Raw genomic sequence first — 24,000 nt, 5'->3', positions numbered from 1 at the left:
TTGGGAAAAGAAATATATTTTTGCCAGTCCCTTTAAGGAAGATTGGTTTGGATATTTTCGTTATTTGGATGACGTTTTTATTGTTTGGAAATGTGGTGAAGAAAGAGCTAAAGAGTTTGTTGATTATATTAACGAACTCTCTACATTCTTTAAATTTAATTCATAACATTCGGCAAACATTACTAACTTTTTAGATGTACTAATTTCGAAGGATGATGATAAGGCTATTTTTACATCTGTTATTTCTAGGAAGACTACTTTTTCCACCGCTTATCTAGACCTTCCACAGTTGTCACCCATACCACCATAAGAGAAATATATTTAGAGGACAACTTATTAGGGCAGCGAGAATGTGTTCCACTGAAGAACTGTTTATGAATAAAGTGGACTGTATTACCAACATGTTCAAGACAAGAGGGTACCCAGATGAAATACTATCTGAAACTATTAAAGATATAACAGATTTGTGGGGAACTAAATACAAACCCCTTTTCGGTAGTGGTTTGGCCATCACTAATGCTAGTTTCATTCCACATAATACTAGATTCAGTTTCAGTATGATCATTACTTATGGTGAAGGTGAAAAGACTTTGAAATCAATAATTAGGAAAAATATGAATATTTTAGGGGCAATTTAGAAATATTTAATTTGTTGGGACATGGTCTGCAATTTGTGCACAAAACAGGCAGAAATATAACATTTTGTATAGAGCATAGCATCCCACAATGTCCCCTAGGGTTGACAGGCACATAAAGATGTGGTGCACGTAAGCAGTGTTAATTTATTTTAGATAGTGACACCATACAGGTCCAAGGTAGAACACGACCAGTTATGTTACAGAAAGGGAACTGTAACACTAGAGGACTAGTTTACATCACTGTTTTTCAAACCTGTAAACATTATGTAGGGAAAACAGAAAGAGCACTAAAAGCTAGAATTTATGAACACCAGTATGCTACTTCCATGTGTAATATTAAAAACACCCTGTATAAACATACACTTATCTTCCAGGAATTCTCAAACTTTAAATTTGGAATCTTGGAAGTAGTTCCCAGAAGTCCCAGAGGAGGTTGGTGGGAGCTTAATTTAGATTTAAGAGAACTTTATTGGATTATAAGGTTAAATGCTAATAATGCCCCTGGCCTTAATGAGCATTTCTCATTAGCACCAGTATTAAAAAGAAAAGCTTTAAAACTGTAATAGATACAAATATACATATATATTTTTAGGGACTTTGTAATGCATGTTTTTTAATAAATTTTTCTTCATGGATGTTTTTAAAATATTTTTAAAAATATTTGGATTACATATGATGTATACTTTTTTGTAGTTAATTTATTAATTAATTAATGACTTGAGTTATTTAATGGTGACCTCACTTCCTTTTTACTTAGTTCTGATGATGTCCCAGAGTTTTGGAGGGTTGAAAGCGCTAAACTTCAATTTTATGGATTTATCACAATAAAACTACTTTTTATTCACTTATCACGGACTGGATGTGGAGCTTATTGTAAAGTGCTTGTTCGAGCACTGTTTATTTTATTTAATTTTTATAATTTAAGTAAAACCGAGTCTGAGGCATTAAAAGCACTACAAAATAACTCTTGAGTGTTTTTAGACAAACAGACAATGGAGGTGCAGTCACTGTAATGGACAAAGTGAAGTATGAGAGCAAGATGTTAAATGTCATGTGATTCTGAGACCTACAAGAAATTAACTGGAGAGCAATTAAATAAGTTAATAATTAATACTCACAGTGATTTGTATTACATGTTGATGTGTAATGTTATAGATAACCAGCTTTATAAATATTTTTTGATAGAGAATCCCAATATACTGACATTCAGGGGTTTAGCCAAGATACACAAGAATTTGTTTGACCCCCCCTATGAGACCCATCGTCTCATGTAGAGGATGGTTGACTGAATTTATGTCAATCTTTAATGAGAAACAGCTTAGGGCAATGGTTAACAATATAGAGATGGCAGTGACACACAGCACTTCCTTGAGAGCTTATCCCATTATGCTCATTCAGAACATTATAAGACCAATGTATTATTGGCAACATTGGATGTTAACACCTTATTTACTGCCATTCCGAATCACATAGGTATAGATTATGTAAGGTTGTTTTTAATCAACAAGGGGGTTTTCCCATAGTGACATAATGAAATATACTATGCTATTGGAGCTAATTTTAAATAACAATGTGTTTTCTTTCAATGATTGCTACTATCTACAGATGCAAAGGGTGGCAATGGGCACACCATGTGCCAACTCATATGCGAATGTCGTTATGGCATACTGGGAGACCACCTTTATTTTTAGCAATAATGAGTTTGCATGACACATCCCTTTTTATATGAGGTTTGTGGACGATGTGTTTTTATTATGGGATGGACCCATACAAAATTTTCTGGAGTTCCTTTGTTATATAAATTCGACTACAGATTTTTTTTGGAGTTTGAAGTGAATTGATCCTATGACAAAATAGAATTTTTGGATGTTTTAATTTATAAGCAAAAAGGCACTTTAGAGACTTAGATGTATAGAAAAAGCTGTAGGAAAAATAATTTTACATCATGGAAATATGCATCCACCCTACATTTATATTAATATTGTCAAAGGGCAAGGGCTCAGGATATCCAGGTTGACCACCTCTGACCAGGTATGTCTTAACACTCTTAGTATGTTAGAGCATGAGCTACAGTTTAGAGGCTATAGACAGGCGGAGATTGATCGTATTAAACAAGAAAACTTAATTGATAGAGAACACAGAGACCAACCTTTCTTTAAAAGAGGAATGAATAATGTGGTAAACCAAGACATTAAAACTAGAAGAGGTCTGCATGATGTTACCCTACTCTAATAACAACAAATTCCTGCAGGAAGTTATTATTAGGACTTGGAGGATTCTGACTGCCGATGAGAAAATTACCAATATTGTAGGCATTAAGCTGAAGTATACATATAAAAACAATAAGTCCCTAAAAAGACTACTTTGCTATGAAAGAGCTAATAGCAATGGGATCTTATCAACACGTGTAGGAACATTCCCATGCAGGAATTGTAAGCAATGTATGTATATGGCCAATAGCAATATTTTTGGACATCCAGTTACTGGAAGTAGTTTTGAATTTCACCACTATGCAGATTGCAAGGCATGAGACAGTCTATCTAGCAAGTTTGCATTTATGTTCTTCCTTTTATGTAGGAAAAATGAATAGGATGCTAAGAGAAAAAGAGTAAGAGATCATATTTATGCAATTAATGAAGATGACACAAATGCTCTAGCTAGGCATGTCTTAGAGAATGGTCTCTCACATAAGTTCACTTTTTTAGTTATAGAAAATAGGAAATATAAAAAATGACACAGCGCGTATCGAATCAAAGTGGATTATTCGATTATAGGCTGATAAAAGTTATGGACGGAATGACAGTTTCCCTTTCCCCTTTTTTATTAGATAGACGATTACCAGACTAGATAATCAACATTAACTGTAGATCTATAGTGATTGCCTTAGATGGTTTAGCATTTGGAAATCTCTTGCTGTCTATATTAATCAAGTTACATTAATTAGGGATTTAATATAAGAGTTTTCAATAATGTTTTATCATGTTTTTTATTGTTATTGCATTTTTTAAGCTACTGCTTTTTATAGCTGGTGTTGTTACTTTAACCTTTAATTAGATGCTGGAGACAATTGGATGTTTTACTTTATTTAAATTGCAGTTTTAATTAGTTTGTTTTGTCTGAAGAAGCATTTGATTTGAACGTGAAATCGCTCACTTTGGTTCATCTACAATAAAGTGTTTTGTACCTTCACTTTGATGTTATCATTGGAGTCTCATTATATAAGTAAAATATCCCACAATCACTGCCTTTTTAAAATTTTTTTTTTTTGCATGTTAACACTATGAACAATGCTATTGCCTAACACAAAAAGAGTATCAATCAATAGCCGCAGGCAACGCAAAGTTGATAAATACTTAGCGTTTTGCCAGTGTTTCTATCTGCATCTTTGCATCTGGTGAGTTAAGTCCACTTTGCAATCATTTTCTTGTCATTCCTTATATAATTAGGCATTCTTTGTAAATAAAGAAAAACGTTGTAAAATTACTATAATATAGAATAGATAAGTCTAGTATGTCCTCAATGACTTCAGCATAGGCATAATGTTAGTATGCACTTACAGACTTTAATGGACGGGCACCTGCTCATTGGTGACTGTCACATCCCCTTGTTACTCCTTGCAATGATGTCATGGGTATGAATGTCAACCGAATCCTTTGTGATGTCAGTAGCGAAAGCAAATATTTTTAAGACTATAAGAAACCAAAGGGCACAGATAACATGAGCAAATGAAGGGAAAATGCATTAATGTGATGTAGTCACTGCATGCTGTGGTGCAAAAGCTAGAAAAAATAGCTGGCTGAAAACAGCTCAAAGCCTAATATTTACCATGTTTTATAATTCTTAACGTTCATAACAAAAATGTGTATACTGACAGCACAGCCAAAAGGGGAAGCAAAGGAATGCTATTTTGGCTATTGCTGATATGAAGACAGCAGTTGTGTTTCATTAAGCATCCTGTAATACTGTGATCAAACCACTGTAGTTGTTGTCCAATGCCACAAACAGCTTTACAGGATGTGCATGGAACCATCCTTTTAAACAACAAAACTATTTTGCGGCACAGTGACTTTAAAGAGAAATTCTCTAGCCAACTCTGCAATGACAGTATTGTTTGCTCAATAAATCCCCTTCTATACTATACGGCTTTGTTAGTCACATCCCATGAAAAACAGCACAAAAGTGCAGCATGATACACTCCAAGGTATAGCATTATCACTCCCAGGCAACATATTTTCCTGTAAGTAGTAGGTTCATCCTAACATTACACAAATAATAGGCATGTGTGTTGCCATAAACTACAGAGGTAATGAGCAAGGATACTATTTTTGTATCACTGACATTACTTGTTTAATTTATAAGATACATTTCTGAGATTTTCTCATCAGAGAAGGATCTAGTATTGGAAATATACAGCAATTGGCAATTATTGTATGTTTTAAAATTATTTCCAAGCATTGTTGCAGATATTGTGATAAATGTTCAGTTCTTAGTAAACCTATTAATCAATAATGGAATAAAACAGGTTTTAAAAATAACATGCTGCCAACTTACCAGTGCACACAGCAGGTCCACAGCTTCCAAAATTAACTCTTGATGACCAATGCGGGTCACCCCAAGTTCCTCCAGTTCCTGATGTGTGATGCGTAGAAGCTGATCCCCACCGATTTTCTCCCGCTCAAAGCTCTTAATATATTGTTGCAGGCAATCATCTAAGCCTAAAAGCAAAGCACAAAATATTAAATAGGAAGCAAAGATCAACATACATTCACAAATAAGCTATAGAAAATTGTAAAATATGCATGTTTTCATATTATCTTCAGATAACACTGCATATCAGTACAAAACAATTTAGGCAAAACCAAACTTAAGATAACATAATGAACATATCACCTGATTCAGTCTTACATTCTAACACAATGACTAGTCTAAACAGTAATACAATGCTCTGTTATTAGAATCTACGTCAGCCATTGTATATTGGGTGTGTTTAGAAGGCAAATACACAGAAAATGGTTCACTGTAGTTTGAGAACCCAGAAAATACCATTCAGCTTCCTGAGCACATGCCACCCATGCCCGTTGTGCTGGGATGCCAGGAAGTACTGGATACATGTGACAGTAGGGCTGTACTTTATGGTCGTTGGAAAACTGGAGGCTCAAAAAAGAACAGGAAAAATTCTAACCTCCATTATACATTCTGATCTCATATTACCCATTTATTCCTCCATGAGCTTCCAATCATCTACTGCAGTTGCTTTGAATAAATGGAGTTCCTTATCTACAAAACAACATAAAACTGTAGAATGCCCTCAGAGTATATAATAATAATAATAATAATAATAATAATAATAATAATAATAATAATAATAGAATTATCATCATCATCTCAAACATCTCCTTAGAAACAACACTGCTCATACAACACCACACAAAGTATTTATGAAAGTTATCTGTCAAGCAGTGCAGCTGGATATGCAGAGCTTTCCCAGTCATACCCAAGATAACAATAGAAAGTGTAAGAATTACAGCTAAGGATAATTTAGGGCCGTCACTAAATGCCAAATGCCCTGTTTTGGCAGGTGGGAAGAAATCAGAATGCCTTAATGAAACATAAAAAGAAAACAAAACAAAACAAAAAAAATCCATTCAGGTTACTTCACAATCACCACTGAGGTTAGGAAATTAACTTTTTTCCACTGTAGTGTGATCTTGGAGTTGGTATATTTAAATTATGTGGGGTGTGGGGGGGAAGAGCCCCCCCCACATGGGGGGGTGAAACAAGTCTGAAAAAAAAAACAGATGCACAAGTGGACAGAGTTCCCTATCAGCCAACTTAGCAACACCCTCATTTTTCTTTGCAGGGCTGATCTTGAAGATAAGTGACTATGTTGCTGCAATGGGGAGCATTTTCATTTAATTGGGCTTTTATTTATTTCAGTCTGATGAAACTGGGCATTAGGCCAAAGGATGTTTACCCCTAGTTCAATCACCCTCCAATCATCACATGTTAGAAGAGTATTTTAATTTGTAAACTGCTATTATGATAAAGTACAAGGCAAAACATTACTCAGTCATGCTTTTATGTAATGCACAACAAGACTGCCACAGAATGTCATTATTCAAAATAACAGCTCAGCAGCTTGCAATAATAGTGAAAGTGAAACTGTGGACAGTTTGCAGCTTTACATTATGAGCAGTGATTGTACTACTGAAAACAGAAACGGAAATTTTGTCTAGTCACAGGAGATCATTTGTTGGTTATAAGTAGCCCATTCCAGATGTGATTGGCAGCTTGCATCCTGGCTTTGTAATGTTCTTTTTCCTTTGTTACAAAGGCCAACTTCAACCATGCATTTGCACAACAAAACTAATATATGTGCTTGACTTAAGAAAGATACTTTATTTGCTAAAAATATGTGCACAAAAAGCAACTTTGTACTCATATATTTGAGATCAGTAAATCAATTCATCAGCAGTGGAAAATGAATTCATTGTCAGAATCAAACTGCAATTATTTTCTAACCAGAGGTGTAGTGGGAGAAGTCACTCTAATATTAAGGGGGCTGTGGAAAAACTTGTGAAAGGGAGGTTAGGGCAAGGGATATCTAATTATATGCATTTAAATTAAGGTGATAGCTGGCATTCTGTCAGTGAAAGTGTAATACAGACTATTTAAGAACTGTTTCTTACACCTGAAACTATTTTACCTGATATGAATAGTAAATTCACAAGTATGAATACTACCCTTATTCTCTATCACTGAAATCACTATTCATCTTAAGTAAAATAGTTCCAAGTGTACAATCTGTGAAAATTCTGTCACTTGCCACTTGTACCTAGCCGCTTGTCAGTCAAGAAAGAGGAGATATAGGCAGAGGATAACTCATTATAACTTTGATAATCATAAGATACTTGATAGGTTCAGACTGGACAGGGACATTATAATGGTCCGACCCTTATATGGTCCAGGAGGAATGGGAGGGCTATCTATCCCTGTGGATACTAAGGTATGCATAGCTATGACTATACTTACTGGGGGGACCTTCCAGAGATAGACTGGGGACACACTGGGTATCTTACATGCTTCTGCCTTGACGATAATGTAGCAGTTCCTCAATATACTCTTGGCACAAGTGGATCAGTACATCTATTTCCTGATGTCACTTCAGAACCAGTCCAGGACTATGCATGCCCTTTATGGGGTAGCATGTTTCCCAGAGGTATTCTGTGAGATAGACTACACACATTGCAATTAGGACCCTTTCCAGTCAACAGGGTGAGTTTTACTGAAATAAGAAGGGCTACCATTCCATTAATTGCGAGGTAGGGTGTGATGCGTGGAGATGCATCACCAATGTCTCTGCCCAGCATTTTGGCAGTGGACATGATTCTCATATCTGGCTCACTCTACCACCTCTTCCTACTTGGTAGGCTACCCAGCTGGTCATTTTGTTGGTAAGTAGAAAATATATAAATATTACAAGGGTCTATATTAAAATCTCGAAGTCTGACAATATCACAGTATTTAGTTTTTTTTTAATTTAGTATTTTTTTTGGTTTCGATGGTTTAAGACATTGATCACTAAAGTTTGATCTTTAGTGATTCAAAGTTTTAAAGCTTCAAGATTATAATATGGACCCATATTATATATATATATATATATATATATATATATATATATATATATATATATATATATATATATATATATATATATATAATATGTGTGTGTTTTTTTTCTTTTTGATACTGTAATTATGTACTTGGTCATGATAAAATGTACTGCTGAATTCTGAATCTCTCTCTCTCGTTCTTTTTTTGTGTGCCTTTCAGGTGATGCTGGATATTCACTGGAGCCACGGCTCATGACACCAGTGAGAAATCCAAGTGGAGATGCAAAAGAAACATGTAACACATTCCTGTCTCAGACTGCTAATGTCATAGAGAAGGACTTCAGCCTTCCAAAGAGCCATTTCATGTGCCTGGAGGAGTTTAGTACGATACAGCAATTGCATGCAGTATGCCTACTGTCTGTTGCATTCTGCACAACATGATTGTGTGCAAATCTGATGGTGAAGTGATCCATGCTGTCAATGAATCTCCTGGTTCCACTCCAAATATGAGTAATGATGACCAGCTGGCAGCAGTAGTAGAGGACCAATGTGCAGGCTCATATGCGGCATATAGCTGCACAGGTAAAGAGGAAGTATCTATTCTAGAACTATGGATCATGACATTAAGGTTAGTGTTTCCTATCTTGTAAAAAAATACAGAGTATAACTGATGCATGCAGTGATATCCATGGTCTGCTATCTCTGTTCATCTGTCATTCTCTCATTTTAAAATACTTTTTTCAGAGTACTCAATCAAATTATTGTTTGAAAAAGTCATGTCTGACTGCTCACTGGCTTCTGTTCAGTGATGACATAAGGCATCATATATATAATTGCAATTTTATCTGCAATTATATATATATGATGCCTTCTGTTCAGTGATGACATAAGGCATCATATATTGTTTGTTTGTTTGTGTCTTTCGGCTTTTCCTGGTTAGGGGTCACCACAGCGGAACTCCGGTCCGCTAATGATTGACAGTAGATTTTTTATGTGCCGAGTTTGCCAGCCCTGACGCACAACCTTCAACAAAGGTATGCCCATTCACGTATGTTTCCACACAGAAGAAGCTCTAGCTGAGAATCGAACGGGTCAACGTCTTGCTGTGAGTCGACAACACTACTGCAGCACCACCACCGCAGTACATAAGGCATCATATGAAATGTATGAACTCATCAGATACTGAATTAATAGTTTTTTAGTAATTATAACACACAAGGACATTCAGAGTGTACATACTTGGGTATACTATGTAATTAGCATTTATTGTACATGCAGGTAAAATTGTGATTACATAAGGCATCATATATATAATCACAATTTTACCTGCATGCTCACTAAATGCTAGTTACATAGTGTACCCAAGTATGTACATTCTGAATGTCCTTGTGTGTTATAATTACTAAAAAATCTGTTAATTCGGTATCTGATGAGTTCATACATTTAATTTCAATGAAATGGTATCATATTTAGATGCAGAATGAAGTTTTGGAGGAGAAATGAGGTTTAAGGGAAGGCAGAAATTGAATGAGCTATATAATGTTTGACTGACAATGACTGTAAAGGACATTATATGATATATAATGTTTCTAACTGAAAATGTCAATAGGACTTATATAAATGTATGATTATTGAATTATCACTTATGACATAAGTCAAAGATGTTTCTTTAAAAAAAGAAAAGATATTTTAATACTATGCAATTTCTTCTCAGATCACAGTATGTTGCTTACTGACGTACTGCACATCAGATAATTTGCAACATTAGAGAATAAAAATGTCATAATTTATGCAGTGGTGAGGGTGAAGTGGTAGCAGTCTTTCTTTACATGGCAGGATACTAATTTTAAGTGTGTCTATGAAAACTTGTGCATTACTACCTTTAAGTTTTTAGATAACTGACTGCTGTTGGAATGTTAATGCATAGTGCATTGATGTTAATGGCCATAATCTCATGTTATTTCATACAGATTTCTTTACAATCTGTTTCTACAGTTCCTGAGGATTTATGAACTATTACAGTGATGAAATGGTACATTTGTAATGTGTCCATCACCCATCCCTCTTTTTTTCCAAAACTTATTCCCCTTTGAGTTAAACATTCACCTGTGTTTCTGAACATCAAATTGTAACAGAATTGTCACAGCTGATTTACAGTAGTTTTAGATCAAATGAGTCATACTCATCTCCTTAAGATAGGCTAGGTGACAGTGGAAGTGATTTTGAAAAGAGGTTGTCATGAGAGCTAGATGGTCAGTCAGTCCAATGTAATTTCCTTCTTGAGTCACGTGATCTGACAGTGCTGAGGGATCATGACTGAGACCTCGAATAAGAAGCTCTTGTAGTAGTAGAGGAATGCTGATGTGGCCTGCATAAAATCTGTCATGCCTGCCCCCCCGAAAGTACTTTCTTGAGAAGCACTTGTAGTGTCATGTGATCTGCTCCAATGTATTCCCTTCCAAGATTGACTCCTACTCCAGTCTGTTATGTCCTAACTAGTGTAGTAATGGAAGTAGCCATGCATGCTTGTTGTGCCACCATACTATGTACCAAAGTGATTATGACATTATCCCTGCTCTGGAGAGCCTCACAGATACTCAGGAGGATTCGGACCATTGCCAGCTCTCTCTCTGTGGCAGTACCCAGAGCCCTAACAATATCATGGCACATTATCTCCTGGGCATCCAATGCTTCTCATGTTTCCTGGGGTGGGACTAAAAAAAATCTCTGTACCTTGTTCCACTTTGTAAAGGTGTCACTGTGGACACTGTTAACTCTGCCTGGCTGCCATTATCCTCACAGTGATTGTCTGGCTTTGGATTTATTAGAATAGAGGTACAGGGGTGTTCTACCTGTAAAAGAGAAAGTGCAATACCAGCATGTGCTTGACTTTGTGATGCACTGCCACTTCTTGCAGAATTATAGCATGCTGTGGCACGTGTTAGATCCTGCCATTTAACTTGGGGACTTTTTGTTATGTTATCATTATCAACATCTTAAACAGCCAATTTACTCCAAATTTATTGACATAGTGGAAATTCTTAATGAACTCAAAAACCACTCAACAAACTAATAAACAAAAGAAACAGGACAGTACAGAGCATAAGAACACACAGACCGCAGCGATATAGACACATGTTTATGTTTTATTATTAAATAAGAGTGTCTATATCGCTGCGGTCTGTGTGGTCTTATGTTCCGTAATGTCTTTTTTCTTTTGTTTAATAGTGGAAATGTTTGCTTCTGCTGCTGACCCCGTAAACAAACGGCTTGAAAATATTAACAATAAAGAAAGAACATACAGTAATGTATGCTTATTGAGGAGGGGTGGGGTACACTTACCATGCTCACTGTTTTCATTGTCATTCTGTGCACATGTTGAAGCTTCACCTATTAATAGTAATGGTCATGTGTTTAATGTAATTATTCTTGGTCACCATTCAGGTCTTTACATCAATGTATGTCACTGTTTGTAAGCCAACCTTCCTGAGCAGACGAGTATTGCTACTGCAAACTTTGATAATACACACTGTCTGCACCACCTTTGATTATTCCAGTGCCATTATCTTCTATGTCATAGTCATCCTCATGGAAGAAAAGAAGGTATTCCTCATCTGGTGCTAATGATATAATTGTTGGAGACCCCCCCCCCCAAAACGCATATACACACACACACACACACACACACACACTACTGGTATGGGCAATTGCATTCTGCCTTGCTTCTAGTATGTCCTACCAATCCTTTTGCACTGTGTTAATCTGCAGTTTCTGCCACTCACTGCATTAATGTCTAGGAAAACTTGATTCCAGGCTTTTGTTCTGTCAACTTGTTTGGGTCCCCCCTTTACCAACCAGACATGTTCCATACATTCTAAGGGATGCCATGAGGATGTGATTTTCCTTATGGCTGAAGTTTGTCCTTTCTCTGCCTTGATCCCTTGGTTTGCATCATTATTGCACAGGGGAATAAAAAGGCCACAGTCATATATCAAAAACATTTACACCAAAAACATTTGATGTACTCATGAGTTAAACTACACAACACTGACCGTGTATGCTTGCCATTCTCTTATAAACCAAAGTTACATAACACAAACTCCATCATTATGTATACATGCAAAATCTCCAGTCAAGTAAAATGATGCTATATTAATGTCTACGGTATCATAAATACATTCAACAGTAAAGCAACCACTTTAACAGATTCATTTTCCCCTAGCCTCTACCATTGTCATAAACTTGGGCTTCAGGCCAGTTATTTTACATTAAGGTTCGTGGTCTGCACTCTTGTGGGAGAAGAGGCTGGACTCTGCCCTTCTGAGCTGGGAATTTCTGGTTAAAGGTTTATAGTGCCTGAATATTTGAACTGTATCTTACTGAAATTGGTTCACCTTGTTTGCTCTAGCATAGACTAGATCCAGGCCTGCTGAATCTAGCTTTGTTTATATGCTTGTTGTTTGTTTGCTTGTTATTTCCCTGGAAGCTAATTCCACCTAATCAACTTCTCAGCTTCTGTGGATCACTAGTGATATCTGCATTGCTTACTGTACTTATTTTCCTTGTTTCACTTGAAAGAAACTTACTGTTTGTCGTTTTGCATTTAGTTACTTGTAACACATTGCACTCAAGTTACCTGGCACTTGCTCACTAAAGCAATTATATAAGTCAGCACTAAAAATTAAAAGCACTACACCCTCACTCCCCACTGGCCCTTGTTTTCAATTAAGGAATTCCCAATATTATTCTAGCATGTCCACAGGTCAGTTGTCAATCTTCTCTCGGTCCAGCTGGTGAATCTGGGAATCTTGAGGCAATGTTATAACTGCCTCATGTACACAGACAACCCTCTCCTCCTCCCACATAACACAAATACTTGAGAGATGCAGCTATTTAGCCAAACTGGAGGCTGAGCTCTCTCAACTCAGGACTGGCAAGACCAGGCAGGAGGAGAAGGCAACTACACACACCACAAAACCAGCCTCACATAATGCTACCACTCCACTGAATCAAACACATAAACACACAAAGACATACTGGAGGCTCTGAGTAAAATTTACCTAAACAGCAGAGGCCTCCAAAGCAGACACCCAAACAACTGCTACCTCAAGACACCCCACAAGCAACACATAAACCACAAAAGCAGTGTGCAAAGCAGTCACAGCCCTTTAGGCCAAATACAACACCAAACATACTTGTCATAGGTGACTCCATAGTCAGACACACTGACGTCCCACTCACCAGGCTGAACAAGGAGAGGGTCACAGTAAGCTGCCTGCTAGAATCCGCCACATAACACAAGCACTCGGGTCACTCCACGGCAAGTACAAATATGACACAGTCATTGTCCATGCTGGTGTGAACGACCTAAGACATACCTCCCTGGACTACATGAAAAGAGACATAGAGGAGCTCTCTGATTATGTAGCCCAGGAAGGTATGACCCTAACCCTGAGCAGTATCCTTCCTTCACCAAGAATGATGCCACAATATAGAGACAAGATGATCAGCTTTAACAATTGGCTTAATGCCTGGTGTCATTCAAAGGGGATCCAGTGTCTGTCTGCCTGGGATGACATGCTTGACAAGCCACGCTGCTTAGGATGGCTTGCACCTGTCACCCTGGGATTCCAGATATTGGCTAAGGCTCTTGCCACCCCCATAGTGCCTTTTTTAGGCAAGGCTCAAATTCTAAACCTACCACCCTAGAAAACAAAAATGGGAAGAAACTGAGGGTAATGCTGCTCAATGCCAGAAGTCTAAATCTCAAAATGCACGCACTCGAGGCCCTTCTCAGTTTGGAGAACATCGATGTCTGTGCTGTAACTGAAACCTGGTTCAAGGCTCTGAGAGCACCCGGCACTATTAGGTTTTACCTCATATCATGCGTTCGGCCCCAAAACCGGACCACACCACAAAGGAGGGGTGTATCCATATTCATAAAGGATACCCACACCTCCAGGTTGGTGGCAACGCGCCGAAACCATCCAGGTGCAACTAACCATAGGCAAAACTGCTCTACAAATTGTAGCATGCTACAGGCCACCCTCTCAAACTCAGGAACCCCACACAGCCTTCCTGAAGACACTGGAGGGTATAAATGTATCTCCAAACACCATCATATTGGGTGACTTCAGCTACCCGAATATAGACTGGGAACATTACTCAAGCCCTAACTTTCTAGCCCAACGGTTCCTGGAGTTCATAAATTCAAATGCCATGGAACAGCTAGTCACTGTTCCCACGAGAGGAGAAAATATACTAGATCTCATTGTCACAAACATGGGGACAAAATGCTCCACACGAAGTATATCCCTCATTGGTGAGATCTGATCATAAACTAATCTCACTGGAAATCCACATCCCCCCACCCCAAACAAAAAAAGACCATAGTGAAGAACTTCTCTAAAGCAAACTTCACACTACTCAAGACTGGTGTGGTATCCTTCAAGGCCCCTGAGCCAGAGGAAACCACAACCGAAGCCCTTACAAATGCCTTCTATGAACACCTCCAGGACTGCATGGATCAGGCAATCCCAAATAAAACCAAGACTCTTTCCACAAAGGGCAAACGTCCAGTCTGGTGGACCCCAGCCATTAACAAACTTTACAGTAAGAGGAGAAAGCTATTACATGATAGAACAAAATCCATAAAAGGAAGTCACCCCTGATCATTATTAGTAAAAAAATCGAGCACTCATAAAATCAACTAAGGCCAATTTTGAGAGAAAAATTGCCATGGATTCAAAGGACAATCATAAGGCCTTTTTCAGCTATGTTAGGAACCTGGGTGGAAACTCCCAGATATGCTCAGAATTAGTCCAAAATGATACAAAATCACTGAACCCACAGACATTGCCAACATACTGGCAGACAGGTTCAGTGCAAACTTCACCCCTCTCCCCTAAAGGAGAGATAACTATCCCAGCCGAGTGTAGCCTCCCAGACATCTCAAATGCGCAGGTGAAAGCTGCTCTCTAAAGCTAAAAACACAGCATAAATGGGACGGATGGTGTCCCCGGCTGTGTGCTACACGAGCTAAATGAGGAATTAAACCCGCACATAAGGCAGCTGTTTAATCTCAGCCTTACCACAGGATCGTGCCCAAGGAGTGGCGACGGCAACTGTGGTCCCACTCCACAAAGGCGCCTCTACGGACCCTGGTAATTACCCATAAGCTTAACAAGTCTAGTCTGCAAAGCTATGGAGAGGATCATAATGGAGCTCATAAACAAAGATATAGGGGACTTGCAGACATTGGACCCGACCCAGTTTGGCTTTGTCAAGGGAAGATCATGCCTTTTGAACTTGGTCGACTTCTTCGAAACAGTCACCAAGGCCATTGATGAGGGAAAGGCAGTCCATACAGCCTACCTTGACCTTGCAAAGGCTTTCGACACAATACCCCACTCGGTATTGTAGAAAAACTTACCAGCTTAAATGTAAACCCATATGTCACAAGATGGGTTGCAAACTGGGACAGAACCCACAGGGTTAGAGTTGCTGGCGCTGTGTCAGACTCCAAGCGGTCACAAGTGGTGTCCCACAGGGCTCGGTCCTTGGCCCCTATTGTTTGGCATCTACTTCTCAGAAGTACAGGCCAACATGGGAGGACTTTGGCTGACAAAGTTTGCAGACGACTGCAAACTGGGCTATAGTGGAAAGTGCATCGGACACGGATATCCTTCAGAAGGGACTCACGGAAACAGATAGCTGTTGCCAGAGCCATGGCCTGAAGTTAAACGCCAAAAAATGTATAGTCATAAAAACAAGGTAACCCCAAGCTACCATATAGGTGGCAATCCACTAAGCACAGAAGAGGTTACCAGGGACCTGGGGACCCAGGTTGACAGTGGCCTTTCTTTTGACACTCACATTGCTAAAGTGGTTAGAAAGACCTTCTACATTGCCCACCTGATCATGAAGGGATTCACATCCAGATCTAGTGAGGTCATTGTTCCCCTGTACTCTTCACTTATCAGACCAATGATCGAGTACAATGCCCCATTCGGGATGTATCTCACCCGACATCTGCAGCAATAAAGTTCCTCACCAAAAGGATAAAGGACTCCAAAATCTGTCATATGCTGCCAGATTGAAGAAACTCCAGCTCTATTCAGTCGCATACCGTCTGCTCAGAGGTGACATGTGCCTGACATACAAGGCCATGTCCAACCGAATTAATGGACATGCTCCACCTCAAAAATCCAAATCCACCAAAACCACTAGAGCAAGTGACTTAAACCTTAGCACGGATATAAATAGGACGTGCTGGAGGGATAGATTTATCACTCAGAGACTCCCTATGCTGTGGAATAAAATCCCGGTCCATGTGAGGCAGAGCACCTCGCTGACTCTGTTCAAGAGAAATCTAGACCTGTGGATGGGAGATCGTTTACCTCTGAATCATCTCTGTGTCACTGCTGGACAGAGGCACAACAAACTAATGGGCACAGTATTTTTTCATATAAGGTGGCGAAGCCACCCTAAAATTTGGGCTAGGCTTATAAATGCCTTAGGGCAGATAGCCTAGTATAAACCTATGAACCTATGAAATTTTTTTTCAACAGTGACACTCAAATCCAAGTAAAGACACATGCATTTTGAGCCAACAAAACATCCTTACCACTGCAGTACTTCAACACTGAATCACTACATTTCTATCATGTATGCACAACCACTAAATTATACCAAAGTAAATCATTTTTCTCAGTGATCATAATCATTTCCACTGCTGTTGTAATACTTTCCCACACAAAAATGATAGCATTACAGTATTTACTAATATGCATGATAAAATGCCCATGATATCAGCACAATAATCATTTCTTGTCAGTTACTAATTTTACATAATTGTGTTTAATATTAAACTAATATTTTATTATTTCCTTACTTTAAAAACGTTGCCGTTTCCTACAACAAGTAATCACAAATTAATATGCTGGCATTCAACTTTTTCACATAAATTCAGGTCCATTTATATGTTTTACATGCCAATTAGGCCATTTTATGTTTATTTCTATGAACTGCAGCAATATGCAAACATGTACAGTCACTTATGGATGCATCCCACTCTTGACTACTCGTGGACACAGCCTCATGTTCATGTGAATGCACAGGGGACAGTTGTGGAGTCCACAAATGTTGTAAGCAGTTCCCAGCACACCATGGGAATGTGTGGATATGCTCAGATATTCAGAAAAAGCTAAATTAAGTCATATGTTTTACAGTTTGCACAACAATACATAAAAAAATCTGTCCATCTAACTTTACCTGGCACACCTTGCAACCTCAAACTAAGTAATAGTTTATACAACTAGATCACACTAATATGTACCTTTATTTATACAGCCACCCCCACACAAAAAAAGAAACACAGAAAAATATTCCTGCTGCTACAATGAAAGAATTAACAACACTCGGGTGTAATATTTCTAAAAAGATAGCTAAGGCAAGGTACAGCAACAGTGGCAATTATAAGTAATATAAAATAGAATGATTATTGCATTTTGTTTTTTTATGCAGCATCTAAATTAAATTAGAATGTATTCCTTTAAAAATATTTGTATGTGTCGAAGCATTTTTAATTAATGCAAACTTACCAATAATAAAAGTATCTGCTGTAATGTTCCTGCTGTTTAACTGGGTTTGGTTATGGTAGTGTCACAACCCAGAGAGAGAGTAGTTCTAAATTTGTGAAACACAGCCCTGCTTATACTTCATTCATTCTCGTTCTTGCTCTTCTAATCACGGCAGCACCTATTAAGGCACTAGGCTGTGCCATGATAAGGAGACTAAATCAGGGCCTTCCTTCTGCAGGAGTCATGCCTGGAAAAGATCAAGGTGTGCGCTAGTGGAAGTGATAAGGAAAACATGAAAACAGGCAGGAGCTGGGTGAGAATCTGGAAACACTGACAAGCATCAGCCGTTCTTGCCAGCTGAGCAGTCACAGATACAGTGACCTGAAGAAGCAAAGCCTGGACTGGTTGGCTAAGTCATTAGACTAGGGAGACGTAAGAAGGACAGAGTTCTATAGTAAGTATATTTTTGGGGGGCATATTTAACATATGTTTAACATAACTTTAAAATATAACAAGATTGCATAACTGAAGACATTTGCTAGATTTAATGTGTACCCACAGAAATGTGTCTTTAATGTTACCACAGTAATGCAAAAGAAAGCAAATATTGCTGTACACACACACCTGCATCTGAATACTGACATAATGGAATGTTTATGAGATAAGTTAATTGTCTGCATATATACCAATATAACATATGTATGAGTAAACTAATAATCTGCATATAAATATCTGAAAAACAGGTATACATTTTCATGAGTACTACTTGTTCATGTATTTAAACAGAAAGAAAAAAAATGTTTGCATTTCCATATGTTTATGTGGTATTATATTATCTTAGGCAATTTACATTGCATACAGTTTGTATAGGCCAGGAAATATTTAGTAGTACAGTAGTTGCATAAGAAGGTCATTTTGTTTTAGAACTGCAACTGCACATACAAGATGGCTGAAGTAAGCCAAGGTCCAACAAGCTATACAGACTGGAGGCTGGGGAGAAAAGGGAAGGGGTTGCTACAGTGTGACGTGAATGTCCAGCACATACTTTAGTGTGAAATAACCAATATTATTAAGTCTCTATTACTTCTGCATACATTTTAAATCATTTATAAAGGATGCTCTTACTGTGATATTGAAAACAAAAACATAATAGGCACAAATGTAATTATTGTGTTTGTGTAGTAGACTGTAATATGTAAACCCCACCATTACATAACAAACACCATCTTGCCAGGTAAGCATAAGCACTTCTGATAACATCTCAGCCCAAAGTCTGCAACAGTCCTTCCCATACAATCGGTTTCACTTCAATAAAAATTCATAAAAACAGAAATGTTTTAGAGTAAGGAAGTGAATACTGTGTAACATGATGTGTGAAAGTGAGTGTATTTCTCTCTTGTTTCTCTCCCTTCTTTTTTTCTGTTTTTGTGATTTTAATTATGCATTCCTTTGTCCTTTATTATTTTACTTCTCTCCTATTTATTTTCACTTTTACAGATTCAAAATTCCTTGGAATGACCCAGGCACATACCTCCCTGGTTAGGGATCGCTCACCCTCTGCCTATTTAGGGATGTCCTCGCAGGGTCAGGGAGGTGGCACATGTACTGCAGGCACCCCAGCATGTAGCACCCTGGCAAGCCTGACTGAAGGGGGCTTTGCAACTTGGTTGAGGACATGCTAGAGGAAGTAGCTGATTGGCAGACTCAGGCAGTTGAGGCTACACTTCAGCATATTCAATACATGCCCAAGCTGTTGCTGACCACCACATCACCACAGGCCCCTACCCTCACAACATTGGGGTCTCCCACTGCCCCAGCATCTGACAGTGGAAATGTTGTAGTCACTTCAGCCCTTCTTCCCTTATCCTTTCATTTCATCTATACTCTCTTACAGATTTCCCACACTAACTGCCCTCGTATATATATATTTATATATATATATATATATATATATATATATATATATATATATATATATAAAGAAATATATGAAAAAATAGGGAGGGTCTATCCCTTGTTGAGAATATTGTGTCCCTTCTCTCCCACCTACTCAAGCACAAGCCTTTTGATGTTTTTCTTCTGTGACCCATCTATATTGTGTCTCCCCTTTTTCAATCTTTTGTATCTCCCCCATTCTATTCTTTAAAGTAACTATCAGGGTGTCCACATAAATATGTCCCTATATAAAACATATTAAACCCCTTTATTTTTTTTAAATATTAATAAAAGCTATACTGTCCAACTCTTGCCTTAATCTTGCCTTAACAGCTTTAAGCGTGACTACTCAAAGCTGTGTCCTCCTATAATATCTGAAAACATTCAAAGTAATGCAAATCTTATGGCTTTTATGTAGTACTTCATATCTACTTAATGCTTTACTTTATATACTATATACTTTTGTTCTAAGTAGGCATGTTTTTCAAAATACTTCCAATTTTCCTCATTCATTCATTCATTGTCAATATCCTGCCCTTAGCGTATTTGCATACAACTGTAGTGGCACATCTTGCTAATAACTCCTACGTAGCTGTGAACTGCCTGACTATGAATACCATCCTAAGACTTTGAATTCTACTGGATGCCCTGAATTTCTATGCGATACAGGCAGCCTTAACTTTTTCCAGAAGTTAAATGTCAGAGAAAATTCTACTTGTTATAGGAGACTCCATAGCACAGCACACTGATGCACCAGTCACACAGGCTAAACAGAAATAGAATAATGGTCAGCTGTGTCTCAGGTGATAGAATTTGATCAAATTATTTCACCCCAAATATGGATATGAAGTTATTTCACCCCAAATATGGATATGATTTGATCATTGCTCATGGAGATGTGAATAACTTATATTATGCTCACTTAGTGTATATGAAGATGAACATGTTGGAGCTCTCTGATATCTTTATGGTGGGAAAAAACTTTTCTCGAGAAGTATTCTATCATATAGCATAAGGTGTCGGACATTAATAATTGGCTTAGTTATTGGGGTCCTTCCAAGGGATTCCAATACAGGTCAACCTTGGTGTGAGATGGAAGACAGCGATGTCCTTTCACCAGGGATGGCCTACATCAATCTCTCCGAGGTTTTTGCATACTTGCCAAGATGTCCTCCTCCCCATGGAGCCTTCTTTAGGCAATGTCAGTATGCCAAGGCTATCAACTTAGTAAATCCAAATTAGAATCTGACAGGTATCAATGTAGCAAGTGTGCGTCACTTGAATTTCAAAGAACAAAACTGCTCATCTCAAGGCTTTCCTGACTCTAGAAAAAGTGGACATTTCTGTTACCATTGAAACCTGAATCCAGAACAGTGACAGCACTCTCTTCTTCTCAGGTTTTACTGCTTACCTTTATTTAGGCCTGTAAGTGCAGCCAGCAGTAATGCTGGTTGTGGCATGCCTATCTTTATTCAAAACACCATCAACTCTAGACTTATCAAGCAGAACAATGACCTTGAACTACTTCATTTTCTAGTATATATAGACAAGGCCTCCTTATCACACCATATAGCTATGACACCCTCAAATCATAAAGAGCATATTAATAAATCTGTGTCCCATTCTAGGGGACTTAATACCTCCCTTAACTGGCACATCTAAGCTCAGGAAACAATATGCATAACACTTTAACAATGTAAACTCCTTCAACCAAATAGTAACCTCCCTACCTCTAGGTACCAACATAATCTTGTACTCACTATCACAGTCCTTGTTTGCTCTTCACCCACCGACAAACCCTCATTGGTTAAATCAGAACAATGAGTGGTAATATTCACTATACAAAACCAGTACAAGACACATTTCAACCAAAGCATCAGAGATTTATTTGTGGTTTTTAGTACTACACACTTCTTGCTAACTTGAGACAGTTTAGATGTTCTCCACTCCTTTATGACACTATTGCAAGTAGCACTGCATATACCCAAAGTCTTCACTTGCATCTCAGCTCTCAGAGGTTTTTAATCCTGATCACCATAAATATAATAAGTTTAGAAGCAAACTTATCTGGTGGAACTCAACCATAAACAAATTTTGCAACAAAAAGAAAAAGTTCATAGCCCAAAAGACAAGACTAAAACATCATCATTCTAAAAATCAATACCAAAAGGGTTAATAAAGAAATGTAGAGTAAGGTCAATTAGACTGCCCATACATGTCAAGCAGAGCGCCTCTTTGGAACCTTGATGATAGGATGGGAGAAAGGAAATTCACCCCGGGGATCACATCAGTCGCCCTGCTAGACAGGGGTCCAGGGAAGTAAATAGTGTGGGAAGAAATAGCCAGGAAATTGTTATGGCTATGCTTGTATAGGCCCTAGGGCCATTAACCTAGTACCAACCTATGAATTCCTACAAAGCTAATAAAATTACTACAACAGCAAAGGACAACCACAAGTCATTCTTTAATAGCATAACCTCAGAAATGAGTTTATCACACACAGACTTTTAGGATGTACTCTAATGTCTTAGCAGATATATTCACCTCCAGCTTCTCCAACACGTCATCTCCATACTTCCTGTCACTAAATAGTCAGTCTACAGCCCAACTATAAATCATCTCAGAACAGCAAATAAAAGTGCTCTTCAGGTCCAAAAACAACAGGTCTGTGAGTACAGACAACATACTGGGCTATTTATTGGTCACTATGAAACACTCCTTAAAGTATTAAATTGTAGTCTCTCCACTGAATACTCTCCAAAAACTTATAAGCTACAGTAGTGTCCCCTCCACAAGGGAGGCCTTGTGCCAGATCTTTGTAACTAAACACCTATCAGTCTCACCAGCAGCACTTGCAAGGTAATGGAACATGTTGTCACAGACCTCATTCCACAGAAGCAATAGAGAATTTACAGTGAAACCAATCTGCTTTTGTAACCGATAGATCATGGCTGTAAAACCTTGCTGACTTCTTTGAAAGAGTCACGGAAATACTTGATAAGGGTAAATCCATGCCCACAGCTTACTTTGATTTAGCTATATCCTATGATACTATACCCCCTTCTGGTATCACTGACATACTCATCAAACTCAATATAAACTCCTATGTAACCTAGATTGCCAGTTGGCTTACTAATAAAACTGTGTCTATTAGAGTTGATGACATACTATCCTCTAAGAGACCGCCTTTCCTCCTACATTACATGCAAAGCTGACTAGCAAGATGTTTCAGATAAGAATGACAGTCTAAATTACACAGTTAATGTTCACGTATGACATTTGATGACAATAACATTAGGAAAATAATACAGAATAAATTGAATATTCGTAAACGGAATTTTGAACTAAGTCAGAAAATAGGTGAACAACAAAAATTTATATTAAAAAAGCTAAGTCCATTCATTAGTTTCTAGACAGATCATACATGTGTTAGTTCTGTTCATACTGATAAAAATCTAGGGATATTTAAATGTGGGTTTGGCACTAACTACAGTTACATTTGGGAAGGTCCTTCCATTATGTTGTCCCATATGGATAGAAGTATTTAAGTAGAAGGACACTGTGACAGCACAGGCATTGTGTAAATTGTAATATGCTCCTGTTGTTACTACTTTTACATAGGAATGACAACAAGGAAGTTAAGTGCTAGAATAAAGGAACACTTACATGCTATGAAGAAAAGAGGCAAAAATAATGTACTATTTAAGCATTCCACTGTATGCAAGACCTTCAAAAAGTTTTATTTTTCTGTCCTAGAGTTCGTTCCAAAAGATTTGAGGGGAGGTAACTACAAGAACAAAATTCTTTAAAGAGAAACTTTCTGGCAAGTTATGATGCAAGCAGACAAATTAATGAAAGCATCTGTATAAAGTATTTTTATTTTTTTAGAATAGTGTATTTGTTAATACTGGCTAGTTTACATAAAAAATTATCATTAAATGTGTTCTATAGACTAAATTGGAAGTGTTAGTTGATTGGTTAAGCATTTAAGTTCTAATTTTTTACCAGTGTATTTAAATGCATTTTTACTTTACTTTTTATTCTGATGAAGTCTTTGGATGAAAGCGCTAAATCTCTGTGAATTTAAACAAATTATTTTACTCATGGTGTTTCTGCTGCCTTCCAGTGAACAATGTTTTTGTTATTTATTTGTTTGGAATACAACCTATTGTTCATACCCTTGCACCATAGATCTGGCCTGAGTGTTCACTACAAAAAAGGAGTTTGTTAATA

General features: G+C 37.8%; 1 protein-coding gene across 6 annotated transcripts in view; it reads right to left on the bottom strand.

The window, feature by feature from the left end:
• The window catches only part of CNKSR2 (connector enhancer of kinase suppressor of Ras 2), a 2,909,208-nt gene that overhangs the window by 2,410,061 nt on the left and 475,147 nt on the right, over positions 1–24,000 (bottom strand). For all 6 annotated transcript variants that reach the window (XM_044072276.1, XM_044072278.1, XM_044072277.1 and 3 more), the window contains exon 2: positions 5,190–5,353. In XM_044072276.1, coding sequence (XP_043928211.1) covers positions 5,190–5,353 — 164 coding nt within the window. The remainder of the gene's footprint in view (positions 1–5,189; positions 5,354–24,000) is intronic.

This window comes from Protopterus annectens, chromosome 5.part0, assembly GCF_019279795.1.
Source record: "Protopterus annectens isolate FY-2018-M chromosome 5.part0, PAN1.0, whole genome shotgun sequence".
NCBI lineage: Eukaryota > Metazoa > Chordata > Ceratodontiformes > Protopteridae > Protopterus > Protopterus annectens.
Note: the sequence above shows the minus strand (reverse complement) of the source record. Positions and strands in the feature narration are given on the sequence as shown.